Source organism: Macaca thibetana, chromosome 4, assembly GCF_024542745.1.
Source record: "Macaca thibetana thibetana isolate TM-01 chromosome 4, ASM2454274v1, whole genome shotgun sequence".
Classification (NCBI taxonomy): Eukaryota; Metazoa; Chordata; class Mammalia; order Primates; family Cercopithecidae; genus Macaca; species Macaca thibetana.
In genome coordinates, this window is record NC_065581.1 from 66,856,444 (window position 1) to 66,872,891 (window position 16,448).

At 35.6% G+C, this 16,448-nt stretch overlaps 1 protein-coding gene across 5 annotated transcripts in view; it reads left to right on the forward strand.

Moving 5' to 3' along the window:
• The window catches only part of ADGRB3 (adhesion G protein-coupled receptor B3), a 747,311-nt gene that overhangs the window by 728,976 nt on the left and 1,887 nt on the right, over window positions 1-16,448 (forward strand). For all 5 annotated transcript variants that reach the window (XM_050787501.1, XM_050787503.1, XM_050787500.1 and 2 more), the window contains 2 exons: window positions 835-870; window positions 11,660-11,764. In XM_050787501.1, coding sequence (XP_050643458.1) covers window positions 835-870; window positions 11,660-11,764 — 141 coding nt within the window. The remainder of the gene's footprint in view (window positions 1-834; window positions 871-11,659; window positions 11,765-16,448) is intronic.

The following is a 16,448-nucleotide window of genomic DNA, read 5'->3' on the forward strand; positions in this document are numbered from 1 at the left end:
AAAAGTTTGCTAAGAATACTTTATACTAATATCATGAAAATCATATCACATGAATTGTATTAATTTCATTTTAATCCTGTTTTCTGGTTGTATCAGTCTTCATTATTTTATTAATGCATTTTATCTATAACTAGATTTCAGAAACTGTGTAACAAAGATGGAGCCATAGAGAAACACTGTGAGACATTTACATGTAAATCGACATTTTACTGGGGTGTGGAATAGTTTGTTTTGCTGAACTAGAACAAATACATTAGTTCCTCAGGACTAGCAATGAGAAGGACTTTTCTGTCATGGAGGACTATCAAATTACAAGAAATATGTGGGTGAGACTTATGAAGAACTTTGGGACTTAGAGGATTGGGTAGAATTTGGTAGAAATGAAAACTAGACGTTGGTTGAAGATGTCAAGGTAACTAGACAATTTTTCCTATACAACTTTTAATCCTGTTTGTCTGTAGTTTTGCTGTAGTAAGCCTAAAGTCTCTTTCAAGATTGAAATGTCTGTCTGAGTTTTCATAGGAACAATTTCTCCTTACTAAAAATTTGGGTTAAGAGGTCAAAATGAGAAATATTCTGTATTTTTATATTCTTCAATTTTAAAAGAAGTTCAAAGTAAAAATAGAAAATTGTGAACAGGATATTTCAAAATCATAAAATTTTTCATGATTCATGAAAATTACATAATATTTTACATTTTTCCTTATGTGAAGGAAATATGTATAAAACAAGCAGGATTATCTTTAATGAAAATGATGATTTTTCATTTTGTTTGAGTGACTAAACATAACTTTATTGGTTTTTTTTCCTTCTTTTTAAAAATATATCTTACAGAGAAGAAAATCACGATATTCAGACCTTGACTTTGAGGTAAGTTTATATGAATTATTTTAGAATTTTAATTACTTGAATTCAAAATTGATATATAATTACTTAAAGATTAGGACTTTATGCAGCCATGTAATGATATTATGTACTAATTTAATTAAATAAGTCAAACATTTTAATTAAAATTTATCTTGTATAGCATGAAATTTTTAAAGTTTGAATTACTTTAAGTATATGCTAAACAGATTTTCTGGACAAGTGAGGAATCTGTTTTATACATACTAAGATAAGTGAACAATTTATGTTAGGAGCTGAACCTGGTTGATTGTTTGTAGGGAGGGGGAATGTCAACTTCCTGATTTTTATATTTAAAGCAATTTTCTTGGTTTTACTTCAGTGACTACCTGAAGAGATCCTGTGAACATGCTTAGGCTGGTTAGCTAGGCTTTCTCTGAAAATTACTTGTTTCATCTTCTGATTCCTGCTATTTAGGTTCTCTGCAGTACATTCAGATACTTTTTTTCTCAATAGAAGCTATTGATTCAATGTGCTCCTGTGTTTAGTAAATGCCTTTTCACAGATACAAACAAGATGAAAATTTTCATTTTCCAATTTACATTGAATTTATATTGATGCTATAATACTGTTACTGCAAATTACTGAAATCATACCATCTGAGGAGGTTATGCTAAACAGAAAATTAATGATGTTTAAGCATCATATAAAATGTACTTATGTATGTTGATAATTGAATATGATTCATAGTCTGCTAACATAATTGGATACAATACATTACATATTTCTCCAGTATATTTGTACCCTTGTGATACATACATAGAACTCAATACTCTTAATTGATACTCCTAAAATTACAGAAGCTTCCCAGGACATGCTAACTACTCCAAGTTCAGTCATTTCATTTATTTAGATGAATTTTGTAGCTCTACAATGTACATCATGTGTCAAAACTAAGACTTGTTTTTATTTACTGCAATGGTCAACAATGGTTTACCCTGAATGGAGTCCAAGGATAACTGGTTCTTTTCAGTAACATTTCAGACTACAAGATACAAAGTAATGATAAGGAATCTTTTATCTACGATTAAATAGAAAGTTTTAATACTGATGCAGCCTCATTGTAGTAACTTAGCACTGAATATATATTTTATTGCATCCAAAGTTTTTAGCATAAAAGTATCAAGAATATAAATTTGAATAGACAATATTCAGCAATCTTTGCCTTTAGATTATTTAGTGCCTTTCAAGAACAGATATTTTATGGCTTTTTAATATTAATTCTTCAGGTAGCCAGAAATAGAGAATCGGACAGTATATATCCTTGTCTAAAAGCAATAAATTGTTATGTTAGTATAAAAGAGAGGAGGAAGGAATTAACCCACCTAGGCATCAGTGGCAAAATATAGTAAAAGAAAAAACTAGATCTAAAATTAAGCCTTAATTCAACCAACCTAAGTTATGTAATCACAAACACTGAAAAGAAATCTAATCATACTGTGTCACTTGGAGCATTGGAAAAACTGTTCTTTTTTCATCTATTCTCTATGGCAACTGGTAGCATATTCCTTAAGCTTATATTTATTTCTATGCTTAGTATTCCACCCATAAAACCATGTTGTTAATAAAACATTTCCTGATAAAGAAGAGAAATTGCAACACGAGAACCCCAGACATGTCTTTAGCTCTTGAATTGCTGTAATCACTACGTTTACTATAGGTATCAAAATTCGGTGGGGGCGGGTGGGAACTTTGAGACATTACTTTTACCCTACAAATTGTTTAGAGCTATTTCCCTTTTATGTTTTATGTGCTATAGCAGTTATGTGGCCGATATTTCATGGATTGTGTTTAGAAAACTTATTGCCAGATATAAATGCTAATGAATTGTAATACAACCTATTTATATTTTGTGGGTGGTTCTTGAGGGAAAGTCCAGCTTGTCCCCCTCTTAATTCAGGCTAGATTAATTAAATTTTTATCAAGCTCTCTGACCCTCCTGCTCCCCCTGCAAGCTTTATCATACAATGGCCAGCTTAAACATTTTGCCACTGACAGACTGCCTCTTGGACTTCTGAAAGCATCTTTGCTTCAGGCTTTAAGCCTAACACACTCCCCAGAGTCTACACACTATGATAATATTCTGCCAACTCATATATCCCTAAAACTCTTGTGGCTAGTTAATGTCATACCAGGGGAATAGCCCTTTCATGTAGACAGTCTCTAGAACAGCATTGCATTTCTGGATTCTTGCTTTCTGGAAAATATACAGAAAATACTGTAGTGATATTCTTGTGTTCTGTAACCAAATGCCTTATTGAATTTGTATGCCCAGCTCCGGAGGTCCTAGTACCTAATAAGCATTCAGGAATTATTTTTTTAAATGGTGAAAAAATTGAATTACTTTTCCATCCGGTTTGCTTTAACAAAATGTTATTGGACACTGTACCTGAATTAAGGCAGAGACTAGCATAAAAAATGGACGACAATGGAAGAGACATTTCAAAGATAGCCACACTGAATTTCAAAGATATCCACATTAGATATAACTCAAGGAGATAGAAAAATGGCAGGTAGAAATTCTAGGAGGAGGAAAAGGCATGTGGGTTGGCTAATCTGTGGTATTCTTAAGAAACAACAAGTAAGTCAAAATTTACCTAAACAGGGGTCTATGGAAGAAGAGACTAAAGTGAGTAATTTAGAAACCATGCCTTATACTCCAGGAGGGATTTTTATTTAATTTGCTACTAAAAGCTGCTAAGCTTTTTCTATTATATTTTGTTTGCTTGTTGTTGCTGTTTCAGTGCAGAATGATTTGCTATACTCTGGGTTGTAAAAAGATGAGTATGTCAGTAACAGGGAGGATAGATTGTATAGCAGGGTGAAAGGAGAAGCAGAAGTACCAATTAGGATTGGCTAATGTGGTAGGTAATGAAAGTCCACTTCCTGGAGGTGGTAGGAAGAGAAAGCAATGAGAAGACTCTGCAGAGGCAGAATCTGTGGAATTTGGTCCTTAACTGAGCATAGGGTGAAAGGGTGAGGGAGCAGAGAAAAGAATCCTCTCCAGTTCTGAGCCTGGGTGTCTGCTAGTACCAGTAACAGAACTAGGGAAATCAAGAAGACATCTAGTCAGGGTGAGTTCCATTTTAATATTTTAGAATAAAGGTTCCTAATATGATGTTAAAACAGACAATTAGGTAAGTTGTTCTAATTGTCTGTCTTGTGTCGAGATTTGGGCTCTAAGAATTTCCAGAACCACAATTGCAGACATTCATTCTGAAACACTAATAGATAACAGTATCCATTCTATGTTAAAAATATATGGATAAAGAAGTATCCATGAAACCGGGTCTCTACTGAAAATACAAAAATTAGCTGGGCACGGTGGTGCATGCCTGTAATCCCAGCTACTTGGGAGGCTGAGGCAGGAGAATCAATTGAACCCAGGAGATGGAGGTTGCAGTGAACCAAGATCATGCCACTGTACTTCAGCCTGGACAACAAAGTGAGACTCAATCTCAAAAAAAAGTAAAAACAAACAAGCAACAACAACAAAAAACTGGTATCCATATACTTGTCATATAGATATGGTTTTTTAATCTTCACTTCCAAAAATGCAGAGATAAAAATTTTCACAGTTTTCCATGAAAAGTATATAGCTTTTTTTTTTTTTTTTTTTTTTTTGACAGAGGCTGGCTTTGTTATTCACACTGCAGTGCAGTGGTGCAATCTTGGCTCGTTGCAACCTCTGCCTCCTGGGTTCAAGGAATCCTCTCACGTCAGCCTCCTAATAGCTGGGACCACACGCATGTGCCACCATGCTTGGCTAATTTATGTTTTGTTTTGTTTTTTTTTAGAGATGGGTCTTACCATGTTGCCCAGGCCAGTCTCAAACTCCAGGGCTCATGTGATTCCCTTGCCTCAGACTCCCAAAATACTGGGATTATAAGCATGATCTACTGTCCCTGGCCTATGTAGCCTTTTAAAAACATTTTAGGATGTTTCTTTGAGTTTTTAATGAGCTCCATACCTCCACTATTTTCGTACTTCTCAAACTGGGAGACAGTGATTGTGGACAGAGGGCAAAAGAAGACACAGACACGGGGTAATCACAAATCCCCATTTTCATGGGGGCTTGATTTTTTACAAGGAGATTTGGGTGATGATAGCCAAGAAAGATATCATTTATATTAATTCAATATCACTATAAACACAGCTAAATTGTGACATAAAAATCAAAATATATTTTAATTTCTAAGTGTAAGGTATAAAATTTCAAAGAAATGTCTTGTTCATAGCAGACTTCTTCCTGCTCTGTCCCTGAGCCCCAGCAGTAAGGGCACTCCATTAGGCAATCTGGGTACTTTTAGAGGAAAAGTTTGAGCAATTTAGTCCTAGACAATAGCCTTCTTTATTTATATATATATATATAACTAAATTTAAACTGTTGCAAAATTATGCATTTACAGCAAGGACACTCAGGATTGACAGTGGCAAAATAAAAAAATAGGCAACTAATTTTTGCTGTTTTCAGACACTTTATCTCATTTGTTTTAAACTCTGGCATCATATTTATTCAAACAGAAACATATTTGAAACATAGACGCTGAGGCCGGGTGCAGTGACTCACGCCTGTAATCCCAGCACTTTGGGAGGCCGAGGCGGGCGGATCACGAGGTCAGGAGATCGAGACCATTCTGGCTAACACAGTGAAACACCGTCTCTACTAAAAATACAAAAAATTAGCCGGGCGTGCTGGCGGGCACCTGTAGTCCCAACTACTCGGGAGGCTGAGGCAGGAGAATGGCGTGAACCCAGGAAGCAGAGCTTGCAGTGAGCCAAGATCATGCCACTGCACTCCAGCCTGGGCGACAGAGTGAAACTCCGTCTCAAAAAAAAAAAAAAAGAGAGAGAAAAGAAAAGAAAAGAAACATAGACACTGAAAATGGGTCTACAAGTTCCATAGTTCCATGTGAGGGAAACATTGAGACTCCAGCCAAGGAAATCATCCCCCTTTCACAACACTGCTTTAGGAACTAAGCTAAAACCCTAGTGTGCATTGTTTCCTTAATATGAGTTTTGACATTCACTTTAGGCTAATAGTCAACAACCTACTCTGGAGAGAGGAATACAGGGCTCAGAAAATGATACCCCAGAGTATGGTGATTTGGCATACTGAGTGCTTTGAACTAAGAACATTGAAAGGCCTCAGAAGCAACCTCAGAACCAGGATCTCTCTGATCTTCTCTTTCCCTCCTGTCACTGGCCCCTTATTCTCCTCCAAAGTAAGTCATAGATACCAGAATTCCTCTTCACCAAATCGGATCATAGTAAGGAGAACTTCTTTTCCCCAAAACAAGTCAAAAAAATTAAAAAATACTACTCTAACCTTCCCATACCTTTTTATCTAGAAGCCAGCCATAAAGAAATTCTCTAACCCACCCTTGTCTTTTGTGGTAGAGGTTAGAAACATTGGCCATGACCCTTACGATGGGGAGGAAGTTGTCACAATTTTCCACCCCTTGCAGGACTCATGCAAACCAGTAAAGAAGAAGAACCACAGGTTCATCTTAGCAGATATGGGCAATGGCATTGTAGGTGTATAAAGTTCTAAGGCTGGAAAACATAATTCATGGAAACTGGTTTATAATTCCCATGAGCCCATGATTTCCAGACCTCATACTATAAAGTTAATGGCTAGGAGATTCTCCAACTTTCTCTAACAATTTATTTCAGCTTCTAAAATCTGTATACCATAACTACCTCTCTGATAAATAATTTAGACTTAAGCTTCAACTCTGTGATTCACACTTATGAATTAAAAGTGAAAATTTGTAAACAGTTTGTTCTAAGCCCGTTTATAAGCCATTTGTATTGAAAAGAAAGGAACACAATAAAATCAGAATGAGGAGGCAAAGCTCTTGTCTGGGGCCAGTAAATGAGCCATTCTTCCATTGGGAAGACCTCTTTTAGAAGAGAAGACGACATTTATAATGGCCTTCCATATTGCACTCACCTTCCGTGGCCTATATGCCTGTGCTGTCTTGTTCATTTAAGGTATTCAGTATACTTTTATTGAGCACCTGCTGAATGCCAAATGCTGTGCTAGGTGCCAGTGATATACAGACAAATAAGTCATTGCCCAGGAACTGTTCAGAGACAAAATATGAAGACCAGCCATGAAAAATATAATTGCAGTACTATGGAATAGCTGCAGGGTGGTCAATATCTGTAGAGTTTATGGGCTCACTACGGAGAGTACCTAGCCCATCCTGGATTGTTTTGTCTCATTTTCCATTTTAACAAGACATAATTACACACCTGAATAGTCTAAAGAAGAGTGCTCCCTGGATCTATGAGATACGTCTAAGATAGCAGCAAGCAAAGAGAATTGATGTGGAATTCAGAAAGAATTCCAGCTTGTTCACCACTTGTGTGAGCTTGGGAAACTTACTTAGCCTCCTTGAGCTTAAGTTTTCTAATCAGTAAAGTGGAGATAATGGCTTTACCTCCCAGAGTTATTGTGAGGATTAATAAAGATAATAATGGCTGCCATTTCTTAAGTGGCTTTTATCTGTGTGGCCCAGTGATAAGTGTTTTATATCCTTTTTTAAATCTTCAAAATTACCCTGCAAGGTAAGTCTGATTACTGAAACTGGGACTAAAAGGAGATTAGATTTTACACTTCAGACCACACAACTTAAAAGTGATACAACTGAGATCTAAATACGCATTTCTCTAGATCCAACTTGGAGAAATATGCTATCAGACTTGACATATTCCAAGTATTTAAATGGTCTAGGAGAGTTCTTGGGATATAGCAGGTACTCCAGACATACAGGTGGCTTTCCATCTTCATTTTTCTCAAATATCTGAAATACGATGAATGTGCTTTATTTTATAGCATCACTTTTTCTCTAATATCAACAATTAAAGGACTGCAAAGACTAATTCTCTTGCATTTAAAATGTATACAAGGAAAGGGGTCTTTTGAAATAAGCTACTCAGGAGAGCATATTTTTTGTGCAGTTAGATTAGTGGTCCTCTCAGGATGGGGATTCATATGCAGCTTCCAGAAATGTTGTGTGATATTAATATGAATGCAAGGAAACATTATCATGCTCTTATCTTTATTGCAAAAGATGCATATAATATTTGACAGCCACCTGAATTCTATAGATATGTAGATATTGTCAATCAGAATATATCTTTATTTAAATAGAAAATCCACAGGTTAGAATTTTCTCATTATTACACATTTTGAAAACTCAGTTATAAGTTCAGTTTTTGACAGAAGTCGATTTCTTTAAAAAGCAGGGGTCTTAAATTAGAAAAGAAAGAAAAAGGCAATCGGATAAACCCTAATGTCACTAAACATAAAAAAATAGCCAAATGAAATAGACCAATAGATTTATAAGCATGAAAACTTCTAAGCAAGTGGCAACTCATTATAGGCATCAGTGCTACAAATAAATACTCATACAAGTAAATAAATAAGAGGAAATCTTTAGTACATGTGAAAACTAAAACCACACCTAAGTTGTTGCCCCAGAATATTGTTGGGTTATAAACTCTCCAGTGTTCACTGTGAAGCTGGCATTCTTATCAATGGAATCTTCTTTATTTTAAAGGCTGGGTGATCTACTTGAGTCTATGAACAAGAAGAAATCATGCATGGACAATCAAACTGAGTTCATGTCAGAGACATGACTTGTCAGTGAGACAGTGAGAGCTATAATGTGATACTTCTGCCAGAAATCCAGGCCATCATTGCTATGGTTATTTCTGGCAGTGCCAAGGTGGCAGTTCAAATTAGAATGAATATTTGGCATGAGGATGTATTTGCCATTAATGTTTCTAGGTAGCAAGGGCCCCATATTTCAGCATACACATTTTTCATTTGCTTCCATATTCATTTCAGTGTCCTTGAGCTTTAATAGCTTTAATAAACCCATGTAGAAAATATCAAAATGGTTTCTGGTTATACAATATTGGTGACCAGCATCCCTTTATATTTTTCCTGTATACTTTTTAGACTTTCATAGCAATCCAATTATTTGAAATATGATCCACCCAGTTCTGAATTAGGTACTACCCGTTCAATCAGAATATAATTATAAAACCTCCAATCAGCTAGTATATCTTCTTTTCCATGGAATGTATTTGATGCTTGGTTTGCTTCTTAAAAATGCTTTATCTAGTATATTTGGCAGCAACAAACATTAGGTGACTTTGACTAATGAAGTAACTGTTGGAAGGGGACAGAATAATTCACCTCTTGGCCAGAGAATAGTAGGAATGTCAACGGACATTTCCAGCAACATGGGAAGGTATAGTTCCCCAAAGCAAAGTCAGATTCCTCACAAGATGAAGGATAATTGGAGACTTCACAAACAAAAATCATCAGATGCTCATCTCAAAATAAGGGTGCTATGCCTTTGGCATCAACTGTCTTAGAAGAGAATGAGTTTCTTGTACTTGAAAAGGAAAGATCCCATTGAAAGAGGGGATTCCAGCATAGACTTAAAAATTGAGCTAGAAACTTTCTGAATCCTAGAAAATGGAAAAGAGAGGATAGACAAATAAGACCATGGGAATAACTAATTCGAGGAATTTCAAATTAAAAATGGATATATTAAAATGAGGGAATTGCCTCACTTGGATTTATCTTAGCAAATTATCCTATCACTTTCATAGCAGCACCATATGTTTTCTTTATCACACTTACAGTTTTACATTTATTTGAATTATTATGCCTGTGTCCTCCATTAGACTGCAAGCTATAAGAGATCAGGAACTCAATCATTTTGTGCAACATCATTACCTGAGCATCTAGCACAATATGTGATGCTCGTAAGTATGTAGTAAATGATGGAATAAACTATCTCTAGAAAAATGTCAGTACATCACCCCTACTGTACCATAGAAGAAAATAACTCTATATAAAAAGATTCACTATTATGAAAAATGAAATTTGTAAGTTAGAAGCAGATCCAGTTTTCTAACTACAATAGTTTTTTTTTAAGTGTTCCTTATACACAAATCCATATTTTAATCAGTGTCTTAGAACCTGGTACTGCATGAAAGTGTTTGTCTCCCGAAGGAAAGAATGTGCTACTTTATGTTTGCAACTGACAGGGTCCTCAGAATCTCCCCATTGAGCTGCTTATGCAAATCCTCTCTCTCCTAAATCCCCACAAGCCATCACTAGTCAAATTATGTTTGCCTGGTGTTTCTCTATTAATCCTGCAAATCTGTTTTGTATATTCTCCCCCAAACTGATGGGAAGTTAATCGCTCTATAATTGCTTGCTATGTTTCATGTCCCTATCATGAGTAATGTTGCCATGTTCTTGTCCTCAAACACCTGATTCTCACACAGCCAACTCCTAGAGCCAAAAGGAGCAAAGACAGAAACTGATTGTTGCAAGACATAAAATGACAGAAATCTCTCACATAAAAGTAGGCTAGTGAAAGGAAAGAAATGAGCTAAATAATGTATTGCCTAGATACATATTTATTAAATACAGGAAATTAAACTTGCATAGGAGAGAACAGGCTTTTTTAATGTGTTAAAGATTCCATTGTTTTTGTCTTTTGCCCTTTTCCTTTTCCTCAAGGAGGTAAAGTGTTTCTCTGCAGTGTCTTTTAGAAGGAAATTAGGCATTACAGCTTTCCCAACTATATATTTTTTTCCAAAACAAATCCTTATTTTTGAAAATATTTGCTAATTAAAACAATGGACCAAATATTCAAATTCTAGCTTAAACATAGATATAATATACCTATGCAAACCACATGAACAAATGGTAAGTTATGAGGCATATGCTTAAAATACAGTAAAATCTTACAAAATATGAAGGCATAGTCTTGGAGAATCACCAAAATACTGATTTTTAACTTTAAAAAATCAAAACGGAGGAAGACATTTTCTCCTTTAAAATAACAATTACAAATACAGGGTACTTATTATCTAACTCTTCTTTGGGGTTCTGAAATGATCTGTAATTGAACAAGATTCACCCCATGATACTTACCCCAAGGTCATTTTTATTTGACTCCATTTGTTGAGTTATGGTGAAGTTGGGAGAAAAGGGTGTAACCAGGGATGAGAAGTATGAATATATTTGTATCTGTGATTTTAGAAGCATATCAGCCACACAATTTATGCTCTGAACCCTAATTGTTAAGAATCTGTACCATCTCTTAAACAAATTGATGAAATCTATGGGTCAGATTTGCCTCCTATGAAGCTTAATCATTATGCACATGGAAAATGCAAGGTTTTACATCCCACATATATTTCAGACACTTTAGTGCTTTGATTCAGCCTTAATGGCAGGGTTTGGGATTTTGCTCCCACTCTAGTACAGCCAACTAGGAATTTAGTGTTTACAGAAATAAGACATAAAAAAGTAATATTTCCCATGACAAACATCAGGGACTGGGTGCTTTACCAGTTCGAGTTTTTTAACATTTTAAAAATATTATAACTGTTTTTGTAAAACAGCTTTAACTTTTGAATAATGAAAATCTTACTCAGAAATGACTGGTACATTTTTAATGTACCCACAAGAAAACCTTTTTTTTTTTTTCGTAGTCTTGTAAGTGAAAGAAAAAGCCAATTATTAATGTGTAAGAAGTGCTGAATATGAGACAATGATTTGGTGCAACTTATTTGCATTTGTGCATCTTGTAGGACCTCCTGGTTCCTGCCAAACTTGATTATCCTTATTATTAAAGCAAAAGTATTGAATCTCTTGTTTGAAAAACATACATCAAGTTGGGGATGAGAGCTATCTTGTTCTCTTTTGCAGAAGGTCATGCATACAAGGAAGAGGCATATGGAACTATTTCAAGAGCTAAATCAGAAATTTCAAACTTTGGACAGATTTCGGGATATACCAAATACGAGCAGTATGGTAAGTATGCTTTGCTTCAATGCCTGAGTAGAAGATGCATGATGCCAGATATTATTCCTGCCTTCCAGGACCTCCTTATCGTGGGAACATAAAACGAGCCTACATAGAAAAAAAAGTATAAGCCTCAAAAACGTACTTTGGAAAGTCTACCAAGACAAATTAGGAATGGCAGAATCTTTAGGCATTTTGTTGATATTTCACATATCCTCATTTATAAGCTTTAGTTAGAATTGGTTACATATCAAAACTATGTTGGCTTCATCTGATCATTTTACTATCAGAGTTAAAATTAATTTTCTTTTCGAATATCCCTTTGGGTTAACATTTCCATTTTCATTTGAATGTCTGACATAAATGTAATTGTTTTGTGTATATGAAGTTGTTACCTGAAACCAGAGTGATAGATTTTTGTCTCCAGGAGATTTACTTATTTTTTGGTAGGAATTTTCGTACACACATCAACACTGGGGACTCTGGTTATTAACTGTGACCATTCTCTTCTCATTCATTCACACTATTACAATCTTAGTACAGGACTTCATCAAATAAAATAACTTTGTACAATTACTATGTTTATGGCATACTCATAGCTTCACAGAAGTTTACATAATTATAAGAGCGCTGGACCAGGACTCTAGAAATCAGTATACTAGTTGAAAGCTCAATCGAGAACTATCTGATCTTAAGCAAGTCACCCAACTCAGGTTTCTAAACTTCAATTTCACCCTCCTAAATGGAGCATAGAAAACAGTAATTAATATGTATCTTCAGTCATTACAACACTTTCAAAAGCAAGTAGGTTAGGAAGCACCTTATAGGTTAGGAAGCTGAGGCTCAGCTATAAGACATAGAGCTGGGACTGCCATCTGACACCAGCTCTTCTCCTTCGCCCAAATGTGGGGCTCTTTCTTTGCCTCATACTCTTTGCAGTCCCTGGATGGTCCATCTTCTTTTCCAGACATCAATATTCATATTTTTCTAAAGTAGATGATGTTTGGTCACCTTCTTAATCTAGTGATTCTTCCATATGTATTTTATGAGACTTAGCCCTAGCTTCCTGATTAGTAATGTTAGCTTCTGAAGAGCTAAAGAGTAAGCATTTATATATCTTTATGTTTTTCTTTTATTCCTCTCAGTACTGGTACAATGCCGGTTGTAGTAAGCTATCATGGCTGCTATTGATTTATAGTATAGCTATGATCGTTCAATCTGTGTTAAAAGAAGGCTATAAGAAATACACACTTTAACTCTTAATTGGTCTCTTAATAGTTTCTTGTTCATCAATTTTTCTCCTTAAAGTAGGAATCATGTAGTATTTGTTATCACCAATCAAATGCTAGGCAAATAGAAAACACTTCATTCATAATGAGTGGATCTTCCTCTTCTACTCCTCCTCATAGAAAGCTATCAATTTTTAGCTAACATGCAAATGAGAATTACACCATTGAGATTAGACCTAAACACATTAGCTACACATTTTGAAATAGTAAAATCTAACAATGAAATAATTGAAGAAACTTCATTACTTAGAAAAGGAGAGGGTTATATTTACAAATCTAAAAGTCTTATGCAACAGATACAGCTGGCTAACTGCTATAATATGATTGTAATTTCCCCTTGTTGTATGGTCTGGGTATTAAATCATTAATGGCACAACTATCTGTATCTCAGTTTCCTGACAACAAAAAATAGTCTACTAATTACATCACATCTCTGCAGCAACATGCCTCTTCTAGAAGAGATTTATAAATATTTACCATTTGGAAGGTTAGGAGTGGAGAGGATAGAATTGTCATTGCTGCTTGACTGTCATCCTAAATATCTGAGAAGAGAGAGAAAAAAAAATGCAACTTCCTTATTTGGTTTTGATTAATAATGAGCACGAGTGAGTTCATTATCCTTAATTTAGTCACATAATTTGTAGTGGCACATTATTAATGAAAAATTGCATAATTGGGTGGAGAAAGACTTTTTTAAAATCTCAAATAAAGGAGTTTTTCTTTCTTTCTTTTTTTTTTTTTTTTTTTTTCTGGGCTGCTAACTCACAGCACCTGCCTGGCACTGCAAATGATGGTAATTACGTAGAATAATAGAATTTGGGGAATCAAAGAGAAACCAAAAAACCATTTAGTCCATTTCCTTGCTTCCAGGCAGGAAAACATTTAAATCACACTAAAAAAGAGAAGACACTTATATCCAGAGAAGAAACTATTTTACGTTGTGTGTGTCTCACAAACCATTCAGTCAAGATCTCTTTCCCCCAAGTAGCTTTTGCAAATTCTTACTTTTTAAAAATAAGCATACTCTTTTTTGCTTCATACCCAAATGTTGGTAGGTTGGAAGAAAAAGGGATGAAAGAAGAGAGAGAGGAATGAAAGAAGAGAGAGAGGAAGGAAGAAAAAAAGGAAAGGACAAAAGAGGAAAGGATAGATGGATGAAGGGAGGAAGGGACCTATCCACAAGTGGACAGCCAGTGTGCTCTGGATCCATGAACTATGGGGTATGCTCAGGCAGCCCTGCCATATTTTTGGGTGGCTCTGAACTCTGTTTACCGAACATCCTATTTCTACTGATGCAGCTTAAGACCAAATTAGCATTTTGGGAAGCTTTGTGCACGTTGGCTTATATGGAATTTGTAATTTTTGAGCCTTTAACAAATATGCATCTGTTTAACTACAGCTCCTTATTCTGTACTCAAGTGCAAAACATACATAAACAAAAAACAGCTGCATAAATTCGGAGACTTACACTAACTTTGAAGTTTTTATCATAAGATTCATACCTCCATTGAAACCTTTCCTGGCACCTACAGCTCTCACCACCAAATTCAATGATCCCTTTGGACTGCTCCACAGTTCATCATTTACTTGGACCATTGACGATATTACACTTTTCAGTATGAGAATCTGTAGGCTCCTCTCTTATCACACCCAACACACAGGAGGATGAGTCACTCCTGGGTACCATACGCTGACAACGAGGTCCCTCCCTACTCCCTGCAGATCTTGTTCCCACTCTGACTTCTGGGTGCAGTAGTTTTTTTTACCACTAAAGAAGGCTCTAACCTAAAGGGCATCCACACATTTGTGAATAATAATGAGAACCCCAGTTGAGCTGGGAGTGACTTGGGATGCTAAAGATTAGCCGAAAGCCACAATTTATGAATTATGAATTAATGTATTACCCACTAATAGAACCTCTCAGGAATTCAATAGGTCATGTAGTGACAATAATACCATTTGAAATTAGAATGTAGATTTTCTGACAAAGTTTAAAATTGGCCATTTTAGTTCACATATCCATAATGGTTGATCTTTGAAATCATATCTGTTCCACACATAATGGAACCCCTATATATTCCAAGCAAATGAGCTAACACTTTAAACAGTGTGAGTTCTTTCAGGATTGAGCTAATTGGACCTTCTGTCAAACTAAGGATTCCCAGAAATCTCCTATAGACACAACCCTTGTCTATGATAAATGAGTCCACTATGGATCTGATTCAGCAGAATTTGAAACAGTAAGCCTTTCAGTTGATGTTTGATGATTCAGGTCTCACCATAGTGCCCCTAAACGTTCAACATCTCCCTATTGCCTACAAAATAAATTCCAAATTTAGTAGCCAGGCATTCAGAATCCCTTATGATCTGGCTTCCACTTCACCTTCTGCCTACTTTTCTGCTATTCTTTTTTATGCCAACTAAAATAGATAGGTCACTGTTCTCATGGTTTTCCCATCTCCATGCTCTCTGGATTTTTACTTCCCAGTGTGCCATTCAGCCACCAGGCCTCCAACCACACATATGTGTTCATGGCCAAGCCCAGCCCTCTATTCTGGCCCTAATGTCACTTTTCTCAGAAAGTTTTATGTGTTTCCCATATAAAGAAGCCATCTCTCTACCCTTCTCTGAATTCCCATAGCACTTTTCCTAGATGATAGATATAAATATTAACATGTTTTAACCTCCATTTAACTATAAACCCTTCTGTAATAAGTATGGCTACTATATATTGAGTGTTTATTAAATTCTCCAGGCATTATTCTAGGTTACCCCATTTTTTATATTTTTGAAACCCCACAAAGTAGGCATTAATCCACATGTTCTGCCAACTCCTTGGCCCACAATATAAAGCATATCTCTGTTTTGCAGATATTCAGGCTGAGGTTCAGAAAAATAAAATCACTTGTTTAAAATCGCATTCATCTGAAGTGGAGGAACTGGAATTTGGACCTGCATGTATCAGGCTTTAAATCTTGAGCTTCTTAGTGGACCATGCTGATTATGACTTCATCCTCCCTGGTAGCTAATATGGTGTCTGGCACAGAGCAGCTGATAAATAAATATTGATTGAAGGGAAGCAGAGAGGGGGAGAGGAAAGAAAGGAAGGATAAGGTAGGGGGAGAGGAAAGAAAGGAAGGATAAGGTAGAGGGAGAGCTACAAGACTATAATTCATGAGACTTTAGAACATTTGACTAAAGCAGAATTAATTAATTCCCTCCACACATCTTAAAAATTAACCTTTTATTAAATGTTTACTATTAACCTTTCTTCCCCATATATTCTCGGGAGTAAGTTTAATCAGTGCTGAAAACATCTAATGCATTAAATATTTTATTAATTTAATTTCCAGTTGTGATAAGTGTTTTTGTTGTTGTTTTGGTTTTTGGTTTTGGGTTTTTTA